At 44.0% G+C, this 22,779-nt stretch overlaps 1 protein-coding gene across 1 annotated transcript; it reads right to left on the reverse strand.

The window, feature by feature from the left end:
• Positions 1-15,601: 15,601 nt before the first annotated feature.
• On the reverse strand, positions 15,602-19,128 carry LOC136546113 (protein SCO1 homolog 2, mitochondrial-like). The gene is made up of 7 exons (XM_066538084.1): positions 18,928-19,128; positions 17,858-17,987; positions 17,555-17,627; positions 16,740-16,952; positions 16,136-16,225; positions 15,920-16,052; positions 15,602-15,851 (listed from the first exon to the last, which is right to left on the reverse strand). Exons 1-7 carry the CDS (start codon positions 19,008-19,010, stop codon positions 15,731-15,733), a joined length of 843 nt encoding a protein of 280 aa, XP_066394181.1. The 5' UTR covers positions 19,011-19,128; the 3' UTR covers positions 15,602-15,730.
• Between the last annotated feature and the right edge of the window lie 3,651 nt (positions 19,129-22,779).

Raw genomic sequence — 22,779 nt, forward strand, 5'->3', positions numbered from 1 at the left:
GAATAGTTTGTCACCTTTAGGCGGTAGATTTGGGTGTTTGGAGAGTCACTCATGATGGGATGAAACTCATTAAGAATCCCGATAAACCCACAAAGAGTGAAGAAAAAATAATTCTTTTCAATGCTAGGGCTAAAAATTGCTTGTTTGAATCTTTTAGCATGGATGTGTTTAACCAAGTGTTCACTTTAAATATGGCACATGAAATTTGGTTAAAACTGCAAGAGCTCCATGATGGCACAACTAATGTCCGTGAGCAAAAACATTATCTAGCTAAACAAAATTATGTGTTGGGTTCATAAACCCGAGGTTCCTCAGGGACCCATTTCCATGCCAGGGCTCAGCCCGAGAAAACAGCATGTAAGTCATGGGCCGACCCAAGAGTCTAAAAAACAACAGGCCGGAAGGATAGTCTGGTCGCCGACCGGAAGGTCTACCCAAAAGGACGAGCGCCCACTCAACAACTTCTTCGGCTCACCTCTCCGACCGGAGCGCTCGCTTCGGGCACCAGCCGCCTCCGGGCGGTCTCTCCGGTCGCAAGGCCTGGCCCAAAACGCTGCTTCCTACTCTGACACCGCGACTCCGACTAGGGACCCGTAGGAAACCTACTTACCGCTCTTCTCCGACTGGCGCGGCCAGGGCCGACTGGGGCCATCCGACCGGGGACGTCCGCTCGGAAGGGATCGGGGGCGAACAGAGAAGGCAGCGCAGAAGTCAAACCACGATACAGGGACCATACCCTATACGCCTGCGGGAGCAGTGCTTCACAACCGCCCTGACATAAACTGTGCAGCGTTGAAAGGTCCTTGTGTGGTTTTGATAATTGAGTGACAACCTAGGTGGACTAATTGTGTTTATGTGAGATACACATGTGATTAGTCCACAGGTACATGTGTGTGAACAATATATGCCATGAAGGTGAAAATGGCTTGGAGATGTTGCAAAGCTCACACATATGATGATGAAGGAGCTCATTGCAAATGAGACATGACATTGAGTCATGTGATCAAGGTGGAGAAGATCAAGACATGACTTGGCTTGATGGACCGGTTGCAAACGTGAAGGGCAAGTTGGAGGCTGTGGAGCGATGGACCGCGTGGCGGTGAAGCTTAAGCAAGACTTGGCGCCGATGGACGAAGGCAACGGTGAAAAGCAAGTGAAGTCAAGATTGATGAACCAATATGATCACATGATGACATGAAGTGGATCATATCATTGTTGATTGTGTTGGTGCATGTGTTGCATCAACATTGGAGGAGATGGAATGGAATGCGCAAGGCAAAGGTATAACCTAGGGTATTTCATTTCACCGGTCATAGATGTGTAGAGAAGTTGATGACCGGGTTTAGGATAGATGGCCATACTATCAAGAGGGGCAAACTTGTTTGCATTTTAGTCATCTAGTGCCACTCGAGTGATCTAACTTTGCATCGTTGCTAGGATTCAGTGGCGTGGCAAGTTGAGTGGCTAATCCTTTGAAAAATGATTGTGAAAATGCTAACACACATACACATGGTGGTGTACACTTGGTGGTGTCGGCATATCTATAAAGGAGATGAAGTTGGAGTTGATGTGGATCAACTCGGTGATGAAATGAAGGTGAGAAAGGTCCCACAGAGTGGACCGGACTCTGGTCACGCAGTGACCGGATGCTGGGTTCCAGCGTCCGGTCAGTGGTGGCAGACAGCGTGTTGGCGTCGGTCTTCGACCGGACGCTGGCACTGAAAGTGACCAGACGCTAGCTGTGTGCGTCCGGTCAGGCTGACGTACGGTGACGCAGAAGCTGGAGAAGGATCGGACGCTGGTGCTGCGTCCGATCGAGACCGACCGGACACGCCCGGTCATGTCTGGTACCTTACTAGAAATGACTGGACACTGAGGGTCCAGTGTCCGGTCAGTGTTAGCTATAGTGTCCGATCAACAAATGGCTGTTGAGATCGTGCGTATAGTATTTGAAGCAGGGGACACATGGCGTGCATCGCACGACCGGACGCTGAGGTCCAGCATCCAGTCGATACGACCAAAGCATCTGGTCGTCCCGAGTTTTGCCCAGTGAAGGGGTAATGGCCAGTTTAGCCCATGGGGCTATAAATAGAAGGTGGTCTCAGCCATGGCTAGAGCTGAGCACCTCGGGGGACTTTGTGTCCATGCTTGTGAGTGCTTGGGAGCCCTCCATCTCACATATACTTGATAGTGATCATTCGATTGTGTGAGAGAGCGATTCTAGTGCGATTGCATCGTGAGGTTGCATCGAGAGGCACTAGGTGATCGAGTTGCAAGGCAGTGGTGCTTGTTACTCTTGGAGGTTGCCACCTCCTAGACGGCTTGGTGGTGGTCTCCGTTGAAGCCCACAAGAAGCTTGTGCGGTGCTCTGGAGAAGAGCTTTGTGAAGGGCATTGTACTCGCCTCGTGGGAGCCACGAAGAGCAACTCTAGTTGAGCGTGTCATTGAGCTACCCTCACTTTTAGGGTAGGTTCTTGTGGTACCCGATGTGTAGGCTTGGCGGGTGATGCCAATTACCCGCTAAACCACCAAGTGAGCGGTCGACACAACGGGGACTAGCGTGTTGGCAAACACGTGAACCTCGGGAGAAAAATCACCGTGTCAACCTTGTTCTTCCCGTTGGTTTGCATCCTCGTTACACAAGCTTTTAATTACTTTTGCATACATTGTGCTTGTGTAGTTGCTCTTATAATTAGTTAGCTTGTGTAGCTTACCAGTTACCTTCTTGCTTGTGTAGCATAGAAGTAGCTCCCTTGCGTGGCTAATTTGGTTTGTGTGACCTTGTTAGTCACATTGCTTAGTTTGTGTAGCTAAGTAATTGCGCTCTCTAATTTGGCATTGGTTGCCTTGTTATTGAGCATTGTTAGTAAGCATTAGATGGCTTTGTGCTTTTGCTTACTAACATGTGTAGGAGCTCCCTTGTTGTTTAAAGTACTAGTGGCATAGGTTTGTGTGACATTGCTTCTAATATTGGTTAGGTGAGCTCTAGCTAGCCCGACACCTTTGTTGCTTAATTAGTATCTTTGGAAGGTGCTAGAGAACATAGATAGAGGGGTGTAGTCTTGGCTAGACCGATAGTTTTAATTCCACACTTGTTTCGGTTAGTCGACGCGATTAATTTTAAAAAGGACTATTCACCCCCCCCCTCTAGTCCGCCATCTCGACCTCACTTTCGGGTAGGTTCTTGCGGCGCCCGACATGCGGGCTTGGCGGGTGATGCCAATGAGCTACCGAATCACCAAGTGAGCGGTCGACACAACGGGGACTAGCGTGTTGGCAAGCACGTGAACCTCGGGAGAAAAATCACCGTGTCAACTTTATTCTTCCTGTTGGTTTGCATCCTCGTTACACAAGCTTGTAATTACTTTCATATGCATTGTGCTTGTGTAGTTGCTCTTGTAATTGGTTTGCTTGTATAGCTCACTAGTTACCTTCTTGCTTGTGTAGCATAGAAGTAGCTCCCTTGCGTGACTAATTTGGTTTGTATAACCTTGTTAGTCACTTTGCTTAGTTTGTGTAGCTAAGTATTTGTGCTCTCTAATTTGGCATTGGTTGCCTTATTTTTGAGCATTGCTAGTGAGCTTAGTTGGTTTTGTGCTTTTGCTTACTAGCATGTGTAGGAGCTCTCCGTTGGTTAAAGTACTAGTGGCATAGGTTTGTATGACCTTGCTTCTAGAATTGATTAGGTGATCTCTAGCTAGCCCGACACCTTTGTTGCTTAATTAGGATCTTTGCAAGGTGCTAGAGAACAAAGATAGAGGGGTGTAGTCTTGGCTAGACCGATAGTATTAATTCCGCACTTGTTTCGGTTAGCCGACGCGGTTAATTTTAGAAAGGACTATTTACCCCCCCCCCCCCTCTAGTCCACCATCTCGACCCTTCAACTAGCCAACAAAAGAAGCTAAAAATGTTGCAAAAAAAGCTAGATAGTTCACAAGAAGCATATAAAACCTTGCTTGAACAATATGAGACATTTGCTAATCTCAATATTGAACTATCTACTAAAATTAAGCAACTTGAGGCTAGTGCAACAACAAATGCATGCACAATCAATGATGAGCAACTTGTAAAGAAAAATGAAAAATTAAAAGAAAAGTTAGCTAGATCACAAGATGCTTATAAAAGTTTGCTTGCTAAAATAGAAACCATGTGCAAACATTGTGATGAGCTAACTAATAAAGTTGCTAATCTTGAAGCCATCGGTACAACCCTTACCAAGGCACCTAAAAAGAAAAGTTCTATCTTTGACATGCCTAAAAAGGATGCTTCTACTTCTTGCAATGATTTATGTTTAGACTCACCCTTGTACAACCAAGTTTGTGTTGAGAAAGTTGTTGTAGATACATACGCACGAGAGGTCGCAATGGAGAATAAGCAACTCTAGCAAGAAGTGGTTTGCCTTCCTAAGGACTTGACTCAAGTAAAAGGCAAAACGGAGCAAGCCCAATATCATCAAGATAGCACCGTTAAGGGAGTGAAGAAGCTTGATGAAGGACAAATCATAGTTTGCTACGTATGCCACATGGAAGGCCACAAGTCCTATGAGTGCAAGGTGAAGAATGGGAGAGGAGCTAAGAAGAAAGAGAAAAACAAAAAGGAAACAAGCAAGCTCTCCAACACATACACCAACAAGGTGGAAAAAAGACCTCCACACCTTATCTCTCGTGAAGAAGAAAAATGACAAGTGTAACACCCTTGGTGTTACACTATAAATCATTTGCTAAAACATATCATGAGCATCATGTTTATGTGTTAATGCATGTAACAAAGAGTGTAGATCAATTTCCATAACTCAAAATGATCAACGAAAGTGCGAAACAAAAGTTAATTCCATAGTCATGTTATATCACTTAGTGTTTAAAACCAATTTTATTAAGCAAAAATGCTATAGAACATATATGTGATACTTAAATAAAGTTTGAAGTACAAACTTTGTAGATAACAATGAAATACCTATGGTCGAAAAATGATATTACTAGCTAAGATTTCCAATAACTTAGAAATGCAATTTGAATTAGAATTCAACTCAAAACTTAGAAAATTTTCAAAGTTTGTTGACAGTTAGACACTGCGATGTTCGGCAATTTATTGTGTGAGATTGGGTTAAGCAGTAAGGTAGGATTATGGCTTGTTTTTGTAGTCTAATATACCCTCTTTGGTATCGCAAAAGTGGTTTGGGGATTGGATCAACGGTTTAGTCGTGGTCGATGCTTTAAAATTCATGCACGACACTTGCTTCGGTTGCCTGGCCGTGCGTGCGCGGTCACCATCGCGCGGTGCCTTGGTATCACTGGGCTTGGGCGCATGCGCTCGCGCACTACCACGCATGGTCGACCTCGACTGGCCTGTCCTGGCCGGCCACCGCTGGCCGTCTAGCCTTGTTGTGCGGTGCCAACGCGCCCGTCGCTCACCTACCTCGACGTCGTTCCGTGAGGTCAGCTGTGCCGCGCTGCTGTCACTGCAGTCGCGGACCTAGGCATGGTTGAGCTCGGCCACGGCCTCCTCTGGCTTGGCTAGGTCTCGGCTACCTTTGGTCTCATCGTGTGGAACCGCTACTGCTGCTGCCAACTACCCCACATGCGCCACGTCGGAGTCGCTGCTAGCGCCATTCACTCGCCGTCACATCCGCACTGCCACCTGCCTTGCGAGTATATTGTGTACTCAGGTTTTATTTACCCCTATTGCAGGTGCAGCTTGAGGAGTAGTTGTTGTGTGAAGGATTCTTCTGGTGGGCACAGACGGATCCTTGTATATTATCGATAGACGTTTATTTTAATTCCACTGTTTAAATTCCACACTCTAAACTTGGTACTGTAATAATGTATTTCTAAGAACTCGGGTTGTATGAAATGGACTAAGTATTGTAAACTCGTTCTCATTATTGGATCCTAGAGGAAAAACATAGATTATTTGAGTTCTCTCTTGGGGTGTGCTCGACGGAATCCGCCCGATGTAGCTTGCTTTTGGGTGCTTAGTATCTGGTGGAAGACGAGCGCCTCCGAAGGTGTGTTATTTCGGGCGGTTCTGCTCCAGGTGGTACCAGAGCCAATAATGACTTATGAGTTTCATAACTCTTTTAAAAACCTAAAATTTGACCAACAAAAGTTTTGTGAAAAGTAGGATACGATAAAATTATGTAAATAAGTATAAGCCCTAGCAATATGGTCTATCTAGGATAGCAACACTAGTTTTATCTAATCAAATTTCTATAGGTACACTGACCTACATTGTGTAAGAATCGTTTAGCGTACGGAAAGTGAGTGTGCGATGTGCCAAAAAATTTTGCGAACGCCGCTATATTCCGGCTTGAGTGAATGGGTAGGACGATGCATGCATCATGAAAAGAGAATCTTGTTTAAACTAAACTACCCCTACACGTATAAATTAAATTAGTAAATTGATAGGATAACCTAAAAGAATGCTTTAATAAAAAAATCTTATCATTTCTCTAGTTTCCTATTCCCAATCTAGAGGGTTGTTCCTAAAGATTGGTTCCTATCTATTTACAGATGAACCTGAGGTTTGGTCATGGGAGCACTAGTGCTGGAGCAGACCGTGGTCTTGGCGAAGGCCAAGGAGAAAGTGGTCGGGGCAATGAGAACGGCAACAGGGAGAGTCATGAGGCCCCACTTCTGGCTCCTCCATCGCCACCACCGCCTCCGATGACTCTTGCGGAGATGATGGCAGAAATATTGGCTGCTTGTCGTGAGTCAGCCCGTGCCATGGAGCTATTAGCACAGGCTATCGGTGGCTTCACCCGTAGAGGCCACGGAGGCAATGGCAGGAACGGGGGTGGTGCCCGTGGTCCCGAGGGACCCTGTTCTTACCAAGATTTCTTGAAGACGCACCCACCCACGTTCACACCAATTGCTGAGCCTCTGGATACGGAGCATTGGCTTCGTATTCTAGAGCAGAAGTTCCTGCTACTCATGGTAACTGAGGAGCAGAAGGTGCACTTTGCGGGGCAATAGCTATTGGGTTCTGCTAGTGCATGGTGGGACACATTCAACGCCATGTAGCCAGTGGATCACCGTGTGACGTGGTAGGAGTTTACTATTGTTTTCAGAGAGTATTACATTCCTATTGGTGTTCTGAATGGGAAGTTGATGGAGTTTCTAGACTTGAGGCAAGGGAGCATGTGAAGGGTCGAGATGGCGACTAGAGGGGGGGTGAATAGTCTTTTCTAAAACTTAATCGCGTCGGCTAACCGATACAAATGCGGAATTTAAACTAACGGTCTAGCCAAGACTACACCCCACTATATATGTTCACTAGCACCTTGCCAAGATAACAATTAAGCAATAAAGGTGCCGGGCTAGCTAGAGCTCTCCTAAACAATTCTAGGAGCAAGGTTACACAAAGCTATGCCACTAGTACTTTAAGTGACAAGGGAGCTCCTACACATGCTAGTAAGCAAAAGCACAAAGCTAACTAAGCTCACTAGCAATGCTCAATAACAAGGCAACCAATGCCTAATTAGAGAGCGCAAATACTTAGCTACACAAACTAAGCAATGTGACTAACAAGGTTACTAAAACCAAATTAGCCACGCAAGGGAGCTACTTCTATGCTACACAAGCAAGAAGGTAATTAGCAAGCTACACAAGCTATCTAATTACAAGAGCAACTACACAAGCTTAATATGTATAAAAGTAATTGCAAGCTTGTGTAACGGGGATGCAAACCAACGGGAAGAATAAGGTTGACATGATGATTTTTCTCCCGAGGTTCACGTGTTTGCCAACACGCTAGTCCCCGTTGTGTCGACCGCTCACTTGGTGGTTCGGCGGCTAATTAGCATCACCCGCTAAGCCCGCACGTTGGGCGCCGCAAGAACCTACCCCTTGAGTGAGGGTAGCTCAATGACACGCTTTACTAGAGTTGCTCTTCGCGGCTCCCGCGGGGCGAGCACAATGCCCCTCACAAGCACTTCTCCGGAGCGCCGCACAAGCTTCTTGCGCGCTTCGACGGAGACCACCACCAAGCCGTCTAGGAGGTGGCAACCTCCAAGAGTAACAAGCTCCACCGGCTTGCAACTCGATCACCTAGTGCCACTCGATGCAACCTCACGATGCAATCGCACTAGAATCGCTCACTCACACAATCGAATTATCACTATCAAGTATGTGTGTGATGGAGGGCTCCCAAGCACTCTCAAGCATGGACACAAAGTCCCCCAAGGTGCTCAGCACCAGCCATGGCCGAGGGCCACTTCTATTTATAGCCCCAGGGGCTAAACTAGCCGTTACCCCTTCACTGGGCAACGGTCGGGCCGACCGGACGCTCCGGTCGTGTTGACCGGACGCTGGACCTCAGTGTCCGGTCGCTCGCAGACGACCACGTGTCCCGGTTCCAACGGTCATTTGACTTGACCGGATGCAGCAGCACTCAACTGACTGGACGCTGAACCCCCAGCGTCCGATCGTTTCCAGTAAGCTCCCGAGCATGACCGGACGCGTCCGGTCGAACGCGATCGGACGCAGCCAGTGTCCGGTCACTCTCCAGCTACTGCGTCACCGTATGTCAGCCTGACCGGACGCAGCCTTCCAGCGTCCGGTGCATTTAGATCCAACGTCTGGTCAGTTGACCGACGCCGGCATCTTCGCGACCAACTCGTTTTCACTTCTAACTTCTTCACCCTTGCACCAATGTGCTAACCACCAAGAATTTGCATCCGGTGCAATAGAAAATAGACATTCCATTTTCCCGAAAGACCCAAACCCATCTCACCCCTACAAACACCACCGCCTTTGTAAATGTGCCAACACCATCAAGTGTACACCACCATGTGTATGTGTGTTAGCATTTTCATAATCATTTCCCAAAGGATGTTAGCCACTCAACTTGCCACGCCACTCGATCCTAGCGACAATGCAAAGTTAGATCACTCGAGTGGCACTAGATGACCGATATGCAAACAAGTTTGCCCCTCTTGATAGTACGGCCATCTATCCTAAACCCGGTCATAAACTTCTCTACACACCTATGACCGGTGAAATGAAATGCCCTAGGTTATACCTTTGCCTTGCGCATTCCATTCCATCTCCTTCAATGTCGATGCAACACATGCACCAACATGATCAACAATGATATGATCCACTTCATATCATCACATGATCATATTGGTTCATCGATCTTGACTCTACTTGCTCTTCACCGTTGCCATCGTCCATCGGCGCCAAGTCTTGCTCAAGCTTCACCGCCACGCGGTCCATCACTCCAAAGCCTTCAACTTGCCCTTCACGCTTGCAACCGGTCCATCAAGCCAAGTCTTGTCTTGATCTTCTCCACCTTGATCACATGACTCAATGTCATGTCTTATGTACATTTAAGCTCCTTTATCATCACATGTGTGAGCTTTGCAACATCTCCAAGCCATTTTCACCTCCATGGCATATGTTGCTCATACACATGTACCTGTGGACTAATCACCTGTGTATCTCACATAAACACAATTAGTCCACCTAAGTTGTCACTCAATTACCAAAACCAAACAAGGATCTTTCAGCATGTCTGTGATAGACTATGTAGACAAGTTCAACCATCTATCACAGTATGCTGGGACTCACGTTGATATGGATGAGAAGAAGAGGGACTGTTTCTATCGTGGCCTCTCTTGTAGTCTATTGAAGGAACTATACACAGGAAACTACCAGACTTTTGGTGCTATGATGAATGCTGCTATTGCCATGGTGGGACTTCAGCGTGACTCTCAGGCTGAGTGGAAGCGCAAGCGGGTGGTTACTGGGTCTTCCAGTCACCCCCAAGCACAGAAGGTATAGGTTAACAGGCGGGTGCCTTATCAGTCTTCAGGTGGGCAGTCGTTCCGCCAGCCTCAGCAGACCCTATCAGGCACCTCCCATTCAGCACCGTGCATCTACTCAGCAGGTGCAACAACAGCAGCCCTAGGGACAACAGGTTCTGTCTCATCAAGGGCAGGGTAACAAGCCTAGTGCTTGTTTTAAGTGTGGCAAGGAGGGCCACTATGCTCAAGAGTGTCCGCAAAATTAGCCTGCACAAGCTGCTCAGCCCTCAGCTAACTTCTGTTTGATCAAGCGGACAATTATCAAGAAGAAGGTGCCAGTAAGCCTCTCCGGGCAAGTTAACTTCACTGAGGCTGAGGAAATCCTACAAAATGAACCGGTGATGGCTGGTATGTTTACCATTGATTCTCATTCAGCATATGTGTTGTTTGATTCTGGTGCATCACATTCAATCATGAGCATGGGGTTTGCACAAAGGCACAATATATCTCTTATGGCTATACCTATTGCCTATAGAAACAGTATTCTGGGTGCGCAGTTGTGCGTTAATACTCAGACGAACACAGTCGGATTAGTGCTAGCCACTCACACTTACTGCCTCCAGTTCATGGTGCTGTCAGGGCAAGGCATAGAAGCAATTCTAGGCATGAACTGGTTGCGTGTATATGGTGTAGTCTTAGATCTAAAGCAGAGAGTTGTTGAGTTACAGCTTCCTTCTTCTGAGGATAGGATGTCTCTTCTTATGCCCTTGGATCCAGCCTTACCTGTTGCTACTCATGCTGAGGCTTCTCCTGATCTTGTCTCTATTTCTGTGGTCTATGAGTTTTCGGATGTCTTTCCTGAAGATCTACTAGGGTTGCCACCGGATAGGGATGTGGAGTTTTCCATTGAGTTAGAACCTGGCATTGCTCCTATTTCCCGACGTCCCTACCACATGGCTCCTAAAGAACTAGCATAAATGAAGAAACAGTTAGAGGAATTATTGGAGAAATAATTTATCCGTCCTAGTTCTTCACCATGGGGTTGTCCAGCTATTTTTGTAAAGAAGGATGGCACTCTCTGGATGTGTGTGGATTACCGCCCTCTTAATGCGGTAACCATTAAGAACAAGTATCATTTACCTTGTATTGATACTTTGTTCGATCAACTAGCTGGTGCCAAGGTGTTTTCAAAGATTGATCTTCGTTCTAGGTATCATCAAGTTAAGATCAGACCACAAGATATACCGAAGACAGCTTTCTCTACTAGGTATGGGTTGTATGAATACCTAGTCATGTCTTTTGGTCTCACCAATTCTCCTGCATTCTTCATGTATCTCATGAATTCAGTCTTTATACCGGAGTTGGATAAGTTTGTAGTGGTGTTCATTGATGATATTTTGATATATTCCAAGAACAAGGAAGAGCATGCCCAATATCTTCGAATAATACTGACTCGATTAAGGGAACACAAGCTATATGCCAAATTCAGCAAGTGCGAGTTTTGGTTAGATCGAGTGCAGTTTTTGGGACATGTTCTGACTCCTGAAGGTATCTCGGTGGACCCCAAGCAAGGTACAGGATGTGTTAAATTGGAAGTCCCCCAAGTTAGTGTATCATATTCATCAGTTCCTTGGTCTTGCTGGTTATTATCGGCGCTTCATTCCTGACTTCTCCAAAATAGCTTAGCCGATGATCAAGTTGCTTCAGAAAGATGTCAAGTTTGTATGGAGTCCGGCTTGTGAAGAACCTTTCCAAGCTCTGAAGAAATTTCTTACCTCTGCTCCTGTTCTTGCTCAACCAGATATTGATAGGCCATTTAATGTGTATTGTGATGCCTCAAGGATTGGACTGGGATGCGTGCTTATGCAGGATGGGCGTGTGATATCTTATGCTTCACGCCAGCTGAAAAAGCACGAGGTGAATTATTCCACCCATGATTTAGAGCTGGCTACTGTGGTGCATGCTCTAAAAATTTAGAGGCATTATTTGTTGGAAAATAAAGTGCACATTTTTACGGATCACAAGAGCCTCAAATATATTTTCACTCAGTCCGAGCTGAATATGAGGCAACGGAGATGGTTGGAGCTAATCAAGGATTATAATTTGGAGGTTCATTACCATCCTAGAAAGGCTAATGTGGTAGCCGATGCTCTAAGTCGGAAGTCGTATTAGGTTGAAGAAGCACCTTTGTCCCTCAACCATGCTGAGGTGCTAGCCCATATTGCTCTAGTCTCGGATTTACTTGAGCAAATTATTATAGAGCAAAGGCAAGATGTTTCCAAAATTCCTCACATCAGGAAGTTAATTGTCGAAGGGCATGGTCCTCATTTTAGTATGGATGACCAAGGTGTGGAGAGGTTCAAGAACAGATTGGTTGTTCCGTCAAGTGAGGAGCTTAGAAGAAGGATTTTGGATGAAGCTCATCATTCCAAGTTGTCCATCCATCCAGGAAGCAACAAGATATACCATGATTTGTGTCACTTGTATTGGTGGTCCAATATGAAGCAGTATATCACCAAGTATGTCGCAGAGTGCGATACTTGTGGTACAGTTAAGGCAGACCATATGCATACACTGAGATTTTTGCAGCCCTTGCCTATCCCTATTTGGAAATGGGAAGATATTTTCATGGATTTCATTGTGGGTTTACCCCGCACGTCCAAGGGCTACAACTCTATTTGGGTCATTGTGGATCGCCTTACCAAGTCCACTCATTTTGTCCCGGTGGATACCAGATATTCAGCCAAGTTGTATTTTGACCGGATTGTGACCCTGCATGGAGTTCCTCTTACCATCGTCTCTAATAGAGGGTCAGTCTTTGTCTCTCATTTTTGGGAGCAACTCCAGGAATGTCTTGGTACTAGTCTCCTCAGAAGTTCAGCTTATCATCCACAAACTGACGGTCAGATAGAAAGGGTATATCAGGTACTTGAAGATATATTGAGAGTTTATGCCATTTCTTTTCCTGAAAAGTGGGATGAATGCTTGAACTTAGCTTGCTTTCGGGGTGCTTAGTGTCTGGTGGAAGACGAGCGCCTCCGAAGGTGTGTTATTTCGGGTGGTTCTGCCACAACAAGGTGGTGGCCATCAAGGTGAACAAGCAAGCTAACAATGGGGCCAAACGCATTTGGGTGCCACAGAAGATCATTTCCAATATGAAGAGCACCAAGAAGGTTTGAATCCCGAAAGAGAAATGAGAAGTCCGATGGACTTTAGGGAATTTGGAGACTTGGTAAAGTATGGGTGCATTTCATGGGGTGCATCATTATGGACAAGGTAATTGCCAAGTGGGTTAATGAATACTATAGCCTCAAATTTCCCTTCCCATGTTATGTAACTAGATTTAATTTCTTGCAATTTTAATTAGCATCTAGTTCCTTTTCATGTCTAGGTTTGCATTTGCATGTTTAATCTTTTGTCTTGCATACACTAGGTATATCTTATGGTAGGCTTGCTCGGTTTCACTCTTAACCCTTGGAGCAAACCTACATGGTTTAAATTGTTTAGGAGCACGACACATACCTTGTTTTACAATTGTTCATCTAATATATGCCAAAGTCCAAATTGTAGATAATTTTTCCTGAATATCACTTTCAAAAATGATTCTCACATTCATGTGATGTCATTCTTCAAGTGGTATTTTTTATTCTAAAATCAATATGCATGTCTCCTACAAGTATTTCATACTTGTGTGCACAAATTTAGGGAGAGGTTACTCTACAAGTTGGATGCTTTGAGACTAACACCTTTTCACGCTTATCATGTATGTAGTAGTTTCATTGCAAGGAAAATGGAGTCTCCGGAGTTAAGCATCATACTTCAAATATCCACCACCTATTGCAAGTGGTATAAATCAAATTGGTTTCCACATGTGGTATTTCTAAACCGATATCATCATGTTGATTTCACTTTGGTATCTATATGATTTCTCCATGCATTATATAGATTAAACTCCCTTGAGCATTAATTCACCAATTATGCATAAACTATATTCTTCATCATATGTATGCATATATTTAGGGAAGGCTTAGTCTATATAATGTGAGAGTCAAATTTGGTGACCTATTCCACTCCACATACAAAGGATCACAAAGTTTGACCCTTCCTTGTGCTACTAATGTCTTCCTTTTCGGTGCTTAATTCTAAAGGGGGATAATTTGTAGGACCAAAAGCATGCCCGATCATAATAATTTACATGTGGTAATGGTCCAAGAATGGGAGAATAGTGTATTATGGAGTTAGGGGAGGCTTAAATCCATAATGCCATATGGGGACATTTGCAAGGGCAAGATAAGTTTTCAAAGATGTTTACATGTGGTATCTTTTAACATCATATAACATTGTCCTTTGCATTGCATCCTAGCAAGTAAATAGTTTTTAAATTCTAAAAAATTTTATTATTTGCTTGTTTTGGTCGTGTTGTCATCAATCACTAAAAAGGGGGAGATTATAAGGAAAAAGGACCCTCGGCCCATTTACTTTGGATTTTTGAGTTTGATGACCAACACAACTAAATTGGACTAATGAATTTGTAAGTAATTGTTTTGTAGTTCAATAGGGTGCAAGACGTGACTTGGACGAAGGCGACATGATGATCCCAAGATCAACACCATAAGTAAGACCCTAGAAGCACAAGAGAAGACCCAAGATATCAAACAAAGTCTAAGCACGAAGATGGGAACCAAGCCGGACGCAAGATCGTTAAGAAACGAGCTCGGCAGAGGTGACCGGACGCGACCCTATGAGGACCGGACGCGTCTGATCAGTTGCTCGGCAACCAGACGTCAGTAGCAGCGACCGGACGCTGAGCGAGGCAGTGACCGGACGCATGGACTTCACTGTTCATCATCAACGGCAACGCTCACAGCGTGACCAGACGCGACGGCAGGACAACCGGACGCACCAAGTAGTGTCCGATCATGTCCAGAAAGGTTCCAGAGCGGCGCCAGCGCGACCGGACGCGTCCGATCGAGTGAGACCGGACTCGGTCCAGAGTCCAATCAACGCGCGCACTCCAACGGTCGGCAGGACCGGAAGCGTCCGATCGGGATGTGGTCAGCGTCCGGTCACTAGCAGAAAGTTGAGTCACGGGTCCAACGACTAGTTCTCACTTGTGGGGCTATAAACAGATCCACAAACCGGCCATTTGAGATGTGGAGAGCTGAGAAAACATACCAAGGGTGTTGATACACCACTTTAGTGATCTCCACTTGCATAGTGCTTAGTGATACATTCGGTGATTAGCGTAGGTGCTTTGCAAAGTGCTTAGATTAGTTAGACCACCGCTTATGCGCTTGCTCTAGGTTTAGGCATATAGTGTTTAGTGAGGTTTGCATACCTCTTACCACTCGATGCTTGCGCGCACCATTGTTGTACATCAGAGGGGCTTGTAGTCTGTGAGATCACACTAACCGCGTTTGTGATGTGGTCGCCACCGTGTACCAAAGGGAACAAGGTCCGCGACGTTTCGGTCGGAAGCTTGATAGTGAAGACGGCGGAAAGCAGTTCGGGAGAGACTTGCCAGAAGACACACCGGAGACCCACTTGCACGTGGGGAAAGCCCGGGGCTATCCACGGAGTTTTCCGACCGGAAGCTTGGCCCTTACAATGGATTCCTTGAGAGAGGCTCCAACGAGGACTAGGGGAAGCTTGCGCGCTTCTCAATACCCCAATAAAAATACCAGAGTCGTCGACGGGAGTTTGCATATCTCTACCTTACTCTTTAGCTTCCGCATTTACATTGCAATCTTGTTTTGTGCTTTACTTTTCTAGCTTAGTGATAGGCAAGTTGATAAGTTTAGAACCTAGGTTGCATAACTCCTTTTTGCGGTAGAGATAGCAACACACTAGTAAAACCGTAGCTGCACATTTTGATAGTTTATCTTTTGCATATGTTTTTGCTAAGAATGAAAAGAGGTCATAGTTTAGAGTAGTTTTAAGTTGCCTTACAAATAGAAATTACGCCAAGTGGCAATACCCGCTAGACTAATTTGTTGATGAAGCAGATGCTTTCTGGACCTCTGTTGTTATCGCATCGGCAAGGTATGATGCCTCATACTCAGTTCCAAAGCACCTTACTGTCTCCAAGTATGGATCTAGCAAGTACCTGTAACTTCAGATGGTCAATGTCTAGAAACATTTATCAACATGACAATGTGCAAAATATGCACTTACATATTGTGAGAGCTTTCTACAAGATAGTCCTGACCAACTTCCTCAATTCTTTTAAAGAAAACACGGTACTCCTGAGCAATCTGTCTTACTGCACTGATGGGGCCTGTTAGTCCTACTATTCTTGGGTCAAACTCTGCAGTTAAAATGAGGCGAATCATCACTTGCAGCATAGCCTAAAATTTCAATGTTTCTGACCCCAATAGCAGAATATCTTACCACTAAGGTATGCCTTAAGTTGAGCAGGTGAATCACGTTGAGGATCAATTGTGATAAAGAGTGGTGTAATCTTGATACCATACTTTGACTCTAGTAAAAAAACAAACACCATAAGCAATTATGAAGATCGCAAATTAATAGTGCACATAGATGAATCCAGAAAACTTATTCATTGCAAGCCACTACTGTAAATTTTCCAAAGGAGCTGACACAGAGTAGGTCGCAGATTTGACAATGACTGACAGAAGCCAAGATTGAGCAAGCCAACTAGCCTCCTAGTATTGAAAACATCATTACGAGTCACTTTTCAGCAAAAGATAACAGATAATTGGAAACAGTTAAGAAAGGTTGCAGAGAAAGTGAATAAACAGAGGACATAAGCCAATTTCTGTATAAAGTGAGTTTTTAGCCTTCAAACTAAATAGGAAAAACGAAACAAGCACATACACAGAGCGCATACAGAAGATCATATGCATGTAACTAAAAAAACTGCTAATCACAAATGTGCAAAAGTAGAATATAGGATGCTGAACAAATTTAATACATAATGTGCCATGAAATGTATTGGGTATTCCTGAGAAAGAAGGGTAATATAGCAATGTACCTAACAGTTTAACAACATCAGCCATCTTCTGAGCTTCGGCTGGACCCACATCTGGGCATGATGTATAGCCAAAGTACACCAGAGTCCAATTTCCCCGAAGCTTCGATTCAGTCACCTCAATTTTTTCTGTATCATATAGCTTAAATGGCCCTCCTATAGCAGGTCTATTGGTATTACATCTTTTGGGAACACTAGTCTGTCCTGGTACTTTAGCTGAAAACACCATGATATTAGCAAAACAGCAACAGAGAATACAACTATTAGAAAACTAAAGAATCAATGTAAACCACTTGTTTGAGCTAAGCTACTATTCACCATTAAAACTTGTTTTCATGCAGTTTCCATTCTTTTTATCCAATAAAAATTGTACCAGCAATTTGCAAACAGCAGGAATAGTAACTCCAAGATGTCATGTACACTATAATTAACAGTGTCATAACAAACTTAATCACGAGAGCACACTACTTCATCATCAAGAAGTTCCACCAGATGTCCAAGCATAGATATATTGAATCTGCATACCACGACAGGGCAGTTCATCCAGCTGAACTATTATCACTATCTAATCTATACAAGTTAACAAGTACTCCCTCCGTTCCAAATTATAAGTCATTCTGGCTTTTCTAGGTACATTTGTTTATGCTATGCACCCTAGATATACACTATGTCTAGATACATAATAAAAGCTATGTATCTAGAAAAGCCCAAACGACTTATAACTAGGAATGGAGGGAGTAAAACTGAAGCACAGAATGAATACCATCAAAATGTGGAACCTCAGAAAACAACAAGCTGCATTGCTGGAAAACTCTTACCTAAGGGAACTGCACGCCTCTCATCATTGTAATGAACAAAAGTGGCTATCCCAGCAAACGCAAGTAGAGTAGGCTGCAAAACCAACATATTTACAAAAGAACAGTGTTACTTAAAATGCTATTACGGATTTACTCAGAAAAGTGTGGGTGCTAAGGTTCAATTAGGCAACTGTGAACGTGTCCAAAGACATAGGTGTCAAAGAATCTCTTGTTGATTATTTGACATTAGACAATACTCTAGATAGCATTGTAACTTAAATATAATATGAGAAATCAGATAAGCAGTCTTTAGAAACAGCATACAGCAACATAATATATCAATGGCCTAGAAGTTGACTCATTCTGTTCAGAAAACTGTCTCATTGGCCTATCATACTTGGAGCTCCCCCCACTAGAATAGCCTCTGGGATGGTAAGTCCGCGCAGGTAGGATCCTACAGAACCAAAGTAATAGAATTATCAGAACTCAGTAACACAAGCACAAGCAAATAATCTACACATGTGGCTGCATGCACAAGCTAGAGGTAGTGACAAAACAGATGGAAAAATTCAATACCCTCAAGCATTTATGTGATATTTTTAGTATCAGCTTATGGCATTAAATTGAAGTTCAACAGTAGCACCTATCTAGAAGGGGGAAGCAAGAGATATATCATTTATAAAATCAAACTACAAGTGAAACGTCAAAGGTACAGTTCCCATGCATGGTGTAAATTCAACTTATGGCGTAGCAGGAGCCATCAACAAAGCTACATGCAACAATACAACAAGGAATGTGAAACAGCATGAGCATCAGATCCTGGACAACCCAACTACAAGCAAAACCAGCGGCTACAGCATGATGATGACAGAACCCAGCCACCAAACACTAGTTCTGTCGTTGAACCCATCACTTAATCACATTCACTAGCAGATCTCAAACTAGCATATAATTGCAGTTGGCACACCACAACCATATTGCGCCCAGAGTAGCACATCCAGCAGAATGTCCCAGATAGCAACTTGCCGATGAAGTGCGCAAGGTACATCATATACACACTATGAGTTACTCATATCAACTGAGAACTTATCACCCTTTTCATGCCATGCTGACTCAACTGACTTCCATGAAACAAAATAAAATAAAAAAAAGGTCCCTCCCGGAATCCTCCCCGCTCAGCTCCATGGAACGCTCCAACGGAGACGAATCTCAAATCCCGACTCTAAACCACCCCAAACTACCAACCCAATTACCCAAACAACACCTGCAGCAACCGAGGACGCCACCGCCGTAGGGTGCCGCCCGCTGCGGCATTAGCGCAAACACCTGTCGCGCACGCACAGCCGCACAGCAACACCACGCACGCGAAAACCGATAGAAGAGAAGAGGCGTACCGGGGTCGCCACGGCGGAGGCAGCTCGGCGGCAGCCCAAAGGCGGCGGAGCAGCGAAGGCTTGAGGACGCGCGGTGTCAACATGGCCGCGGCCCGGGTGCGAAGCGGTGGGGAGTACCGTAGTATCGGAGAGTCGGAGACGAGCAAGGGGATGTTTGATGTGTTTGAGAAGAAGGAAAATATAATGCGGCGAAATGGAAATTCTATGGGCGGTCTTGGGGTGTCGGGTGCGTCCGACTTCTGGTCCAAGAAAGGAAGGCTATGCTTGATCGTCGTGTGACTCAAGAAAGGGAGCTTGACCTCCTTGTGGCCCAAGAAAGGGAGGATCTCCCATCTATTGTGGGCTGACGATGGATCAATGTGGCCCAGCGAAGTTATAAATTTTCTTATCATTTTCTTTGAACTAATAAATATGGCTGTGCGATATGCATGTGCTTATGAAAACTATTTCAAATGCAATGAAAATATTAATTAAGTTTTCAATATCTTGATTCAATGTACCATCAACAATTTCTTTCAATACAAAAATAGGATAATGATTTTTTTATTGGATATATAAGACATTAAAGAAATTTATACAAAATTGAATAAGTGGCACCAATCTAGTGGAGCTAATGTTGTTTGTTCACTGGTGCCAAAAATGATATGAAGTGGGGACTATGGACTAGGCAGTGGCCTACACGGTGATTTCAAAAAAAAAATCTAACCTTAAAAGAATCCACGACTTTAAACATGACTGAAATATGACTTCTTAATGGGAACGGAGATCCCGATCTTCCGTCAGGTAGTGATAACTATCGTTGTGGCGGAGAATGACACACCGATCCGGTTTTAGATCGAACCCTGCAATCTTAGCACCACAACTCCTTTGGTTATCAAACGAGACACAAATCCGGTTGACCTCGCCAAGAAGGCTAAGAACAAGAAAGAAAGCAACCAAATTGCAGATGAATGATTAATCTCACGAAGTTGGGGTCTCACAAACCGATGAACGACGAAACTGTTCTTGACAGATTAATCTAAGCAAAACCCAAAACCTAATGACGACGGCGTCGTATGATTATAAAGGTCTTAGGGTCGTCGCCTACCCTGAACACGCCCCCTAATGGGGCCAAACACGATACATGGTCAATCGGACCAAAAGACGGTGTCGCAGCATCCTCGCAGATTCTGGACACTGACTTGTGTCGATGATTTCTGTTGATTCTGGAGGTCTTTTGACGTGAGACCACTTGGATTGGCTTCCTTATCAAATTATCTTTCCATCCATATGTGGATTGTTGAAAACGGAGTCCGGATGTGTCCTGGGTGACCAGTTTAAGGTAGACTGGTCCTGAAGGCCGAGGCAGACTCGAAATCATGTTGGACCGGGCCTCTGGTTTCTGTTGAACGTCCTTGCTGGTCATCAATGCCTCCACCTCTTCCTCTAAGTCCCTCATGACCCTCTTCAATGTTCCTAAGCAAGATAACATCATTAGGTAGTAGTCTATTCTCAAAAGTATGAAAAGGATCGCTTAAGAACGAGCTCACCTCTAAATTGAGTTGACGCATTCGAGCTCGGATCATTGGACCTTGCATGACGGTTGAAGGATCAGCGGGTACATCCGAAGGAGTGATGTCCTCATCATCCTCCCCCTCTTGAAACTGAGTCGTCCTCGACTCAAGCTCATCGTCTTCTCTCAAATAAGGCTTCAGATCTACAATGTTAAAGGTGGGACAAACCCTAAACTCGGATGGCAACTCAAGTTTGTATGCATTATCATTTATTTTCTCAATTATCTTATAAGGACCAGCTGCTCTTGGCATTAATTTAGATTTACGCAGCTCAGGAAATCTATCTTTTCTCAAATATAACCAAACCAAATCACTCGGTTCAAATTTAATTTCTTTTCTACCTTTACTACTAGCAATTCTATACTTTTCATTCATTCTTTCAATATTTGCTTTAGTTGTTTCATGCAACTTACAAATGAATTCAGCACGCTCTCTAGCATTACTATGTGTTCTCTCAGTGGTAGGTAAAGGCAAAAGATCAATAGGAGCGTGAGGGTTAAAATCATACACTACCTGAAAAGGACTTACCTTGGTGGTGGAATGTTCCGCCCTGTTATATGCAAACTCCACATGCGGCAAACACTCTTCCCATATCTTTAAATTGCGTTTCAAAATGGCTCTCAACATGGTGGACAATGTTCGATTCACTATCTCAGTTTGCCCATCAGTTTAGGGATGACATGTTGTAGAAAATAGCAGCTTGGTCCCCAATTTATTCCACAAAATGCATCAAAAATGACTCAAGAATTTTGCATCGCGATCTGAAATAATAGTAGAAGGCATACCATGCAAGCGAACGATTTCTTGAAAGAAAAGGTCAGCAATATGAACAGCATCGTCACTCTTATGACAAGGAATAAAATGTGCCATCTTAGAAAAACGATCAACCACCACAAAAATAATATTCCTCCCCCTCTTAGTCCTTGGCAAACCCAACATAAAATCTATAGATATATCAGCCCAAGGAGTAGAAGGAACAGGAAGAGGCATATACAAACCATGTGGGTTCAACCACGACTTAGCTTTTTGACATATGGTGCACCGAGCCACGTATCATTCTACATCTCGCTTCATCCTAGGCCAAAAGAAATGTGTGGACAACACCTCCTCTGTCTTCTTGGGTCCAAAATATTCCATCAATCCACCTCCATGTGCCTCCTGCAATAACAAAAGATGAACGAAGCCAACTGGAATGCATAGGCGGTTAGCTCTAAACAAAAACACATCATTGATCATAAACTTATTCCATGTACGTCCCTCTCTATAATTTAGCAACACGTCCTTAAAATCAGGATCAAGCGCATATTGTTCTTTTACTGATTCAAGCTCAAAAATCCGACAATCAAGTTGGGACAACAATGTATATCGTCTAGACAAAGCATTAGCAATCACATTATCCTTCCCTTTCTTATGTTTGATAATATAAGGAAAAAATTCAATAAATTCAACCCATTTAGCATGCCTGCGATTTAGATTATGTTGAGAGCGAAGATACTTAAGTGATTCATGATCAGAATGAATAACAAATTCTTTAGGCCACAAATAATAACGCAACGTCTCTTAAGAACGGACAAGTGCATACAATTCCTTATCATATGTGGAATAATTCAGAATAGGACCATGCATTTTTTCACTAAAGTAAGCAATGGGTTTACCATTTTTGCATCAAAACACCCCCAATGCCAACTCCACTAGCATCACATTCTAGCTCAAAAGTCTTACCAAAATTTGGAAGTTGCAGTAATGGTGCGTGTGTGAGCTTATCCTTCAAAGTGTCAAAGGACTCCTCATGTGCCTTTCCCTAATGGAACACCACCCCTTTCTTCGTCAACTCATACAACGGGGCAACAAAGGTGCTGAAATCTTTGACGAAGCGATGGTAGAATCCTACAAGACCAAAAAACACCTCACCTGTGTGACGGTTTGGGGAACCGGCTAGCTCTTTATGGCTTCAATTTTTATCTCGTCCACCTCAATTCCCCTTGGAGTTACAACATAACCAAGAAAAGAAACTCGATCTGTGCAAAAGATGCACTTCTCAAGGTTACCAAATAAACGTGCATCACGTAAAGCATTAAAACAGCACGTAAGTGATCCATATGTTCATCAAAAGACTTGTTGTAAATAAATATATCATCAAAGTAAACTACCACAAAATGACCAATAAAAGCTCTTAAAACCTCATTCATTAAGCGCATAAAAGTGCTAGGTGCATTTGTCAAACCAAAAGGCATTACTAACCACTTATACAACCCGAATTTGGTTTTAAACGCAGTTTTCCATCAAATATTTGCTTTCG

Source organism: Miscanthus floridulus, chromosome 3 (assembly GCF_019320115.1).
Source record: "Miscanthus floridulus cultivar M001 chromosome 3, ASM1932011v1, whole genome shotgun sequence".
NCBI lineage: Eukaryota > Viridiplantae > Streptophyta > Magnoliopsida > Poales > Poaceae > Miscanthus > Miscanthus floridulus.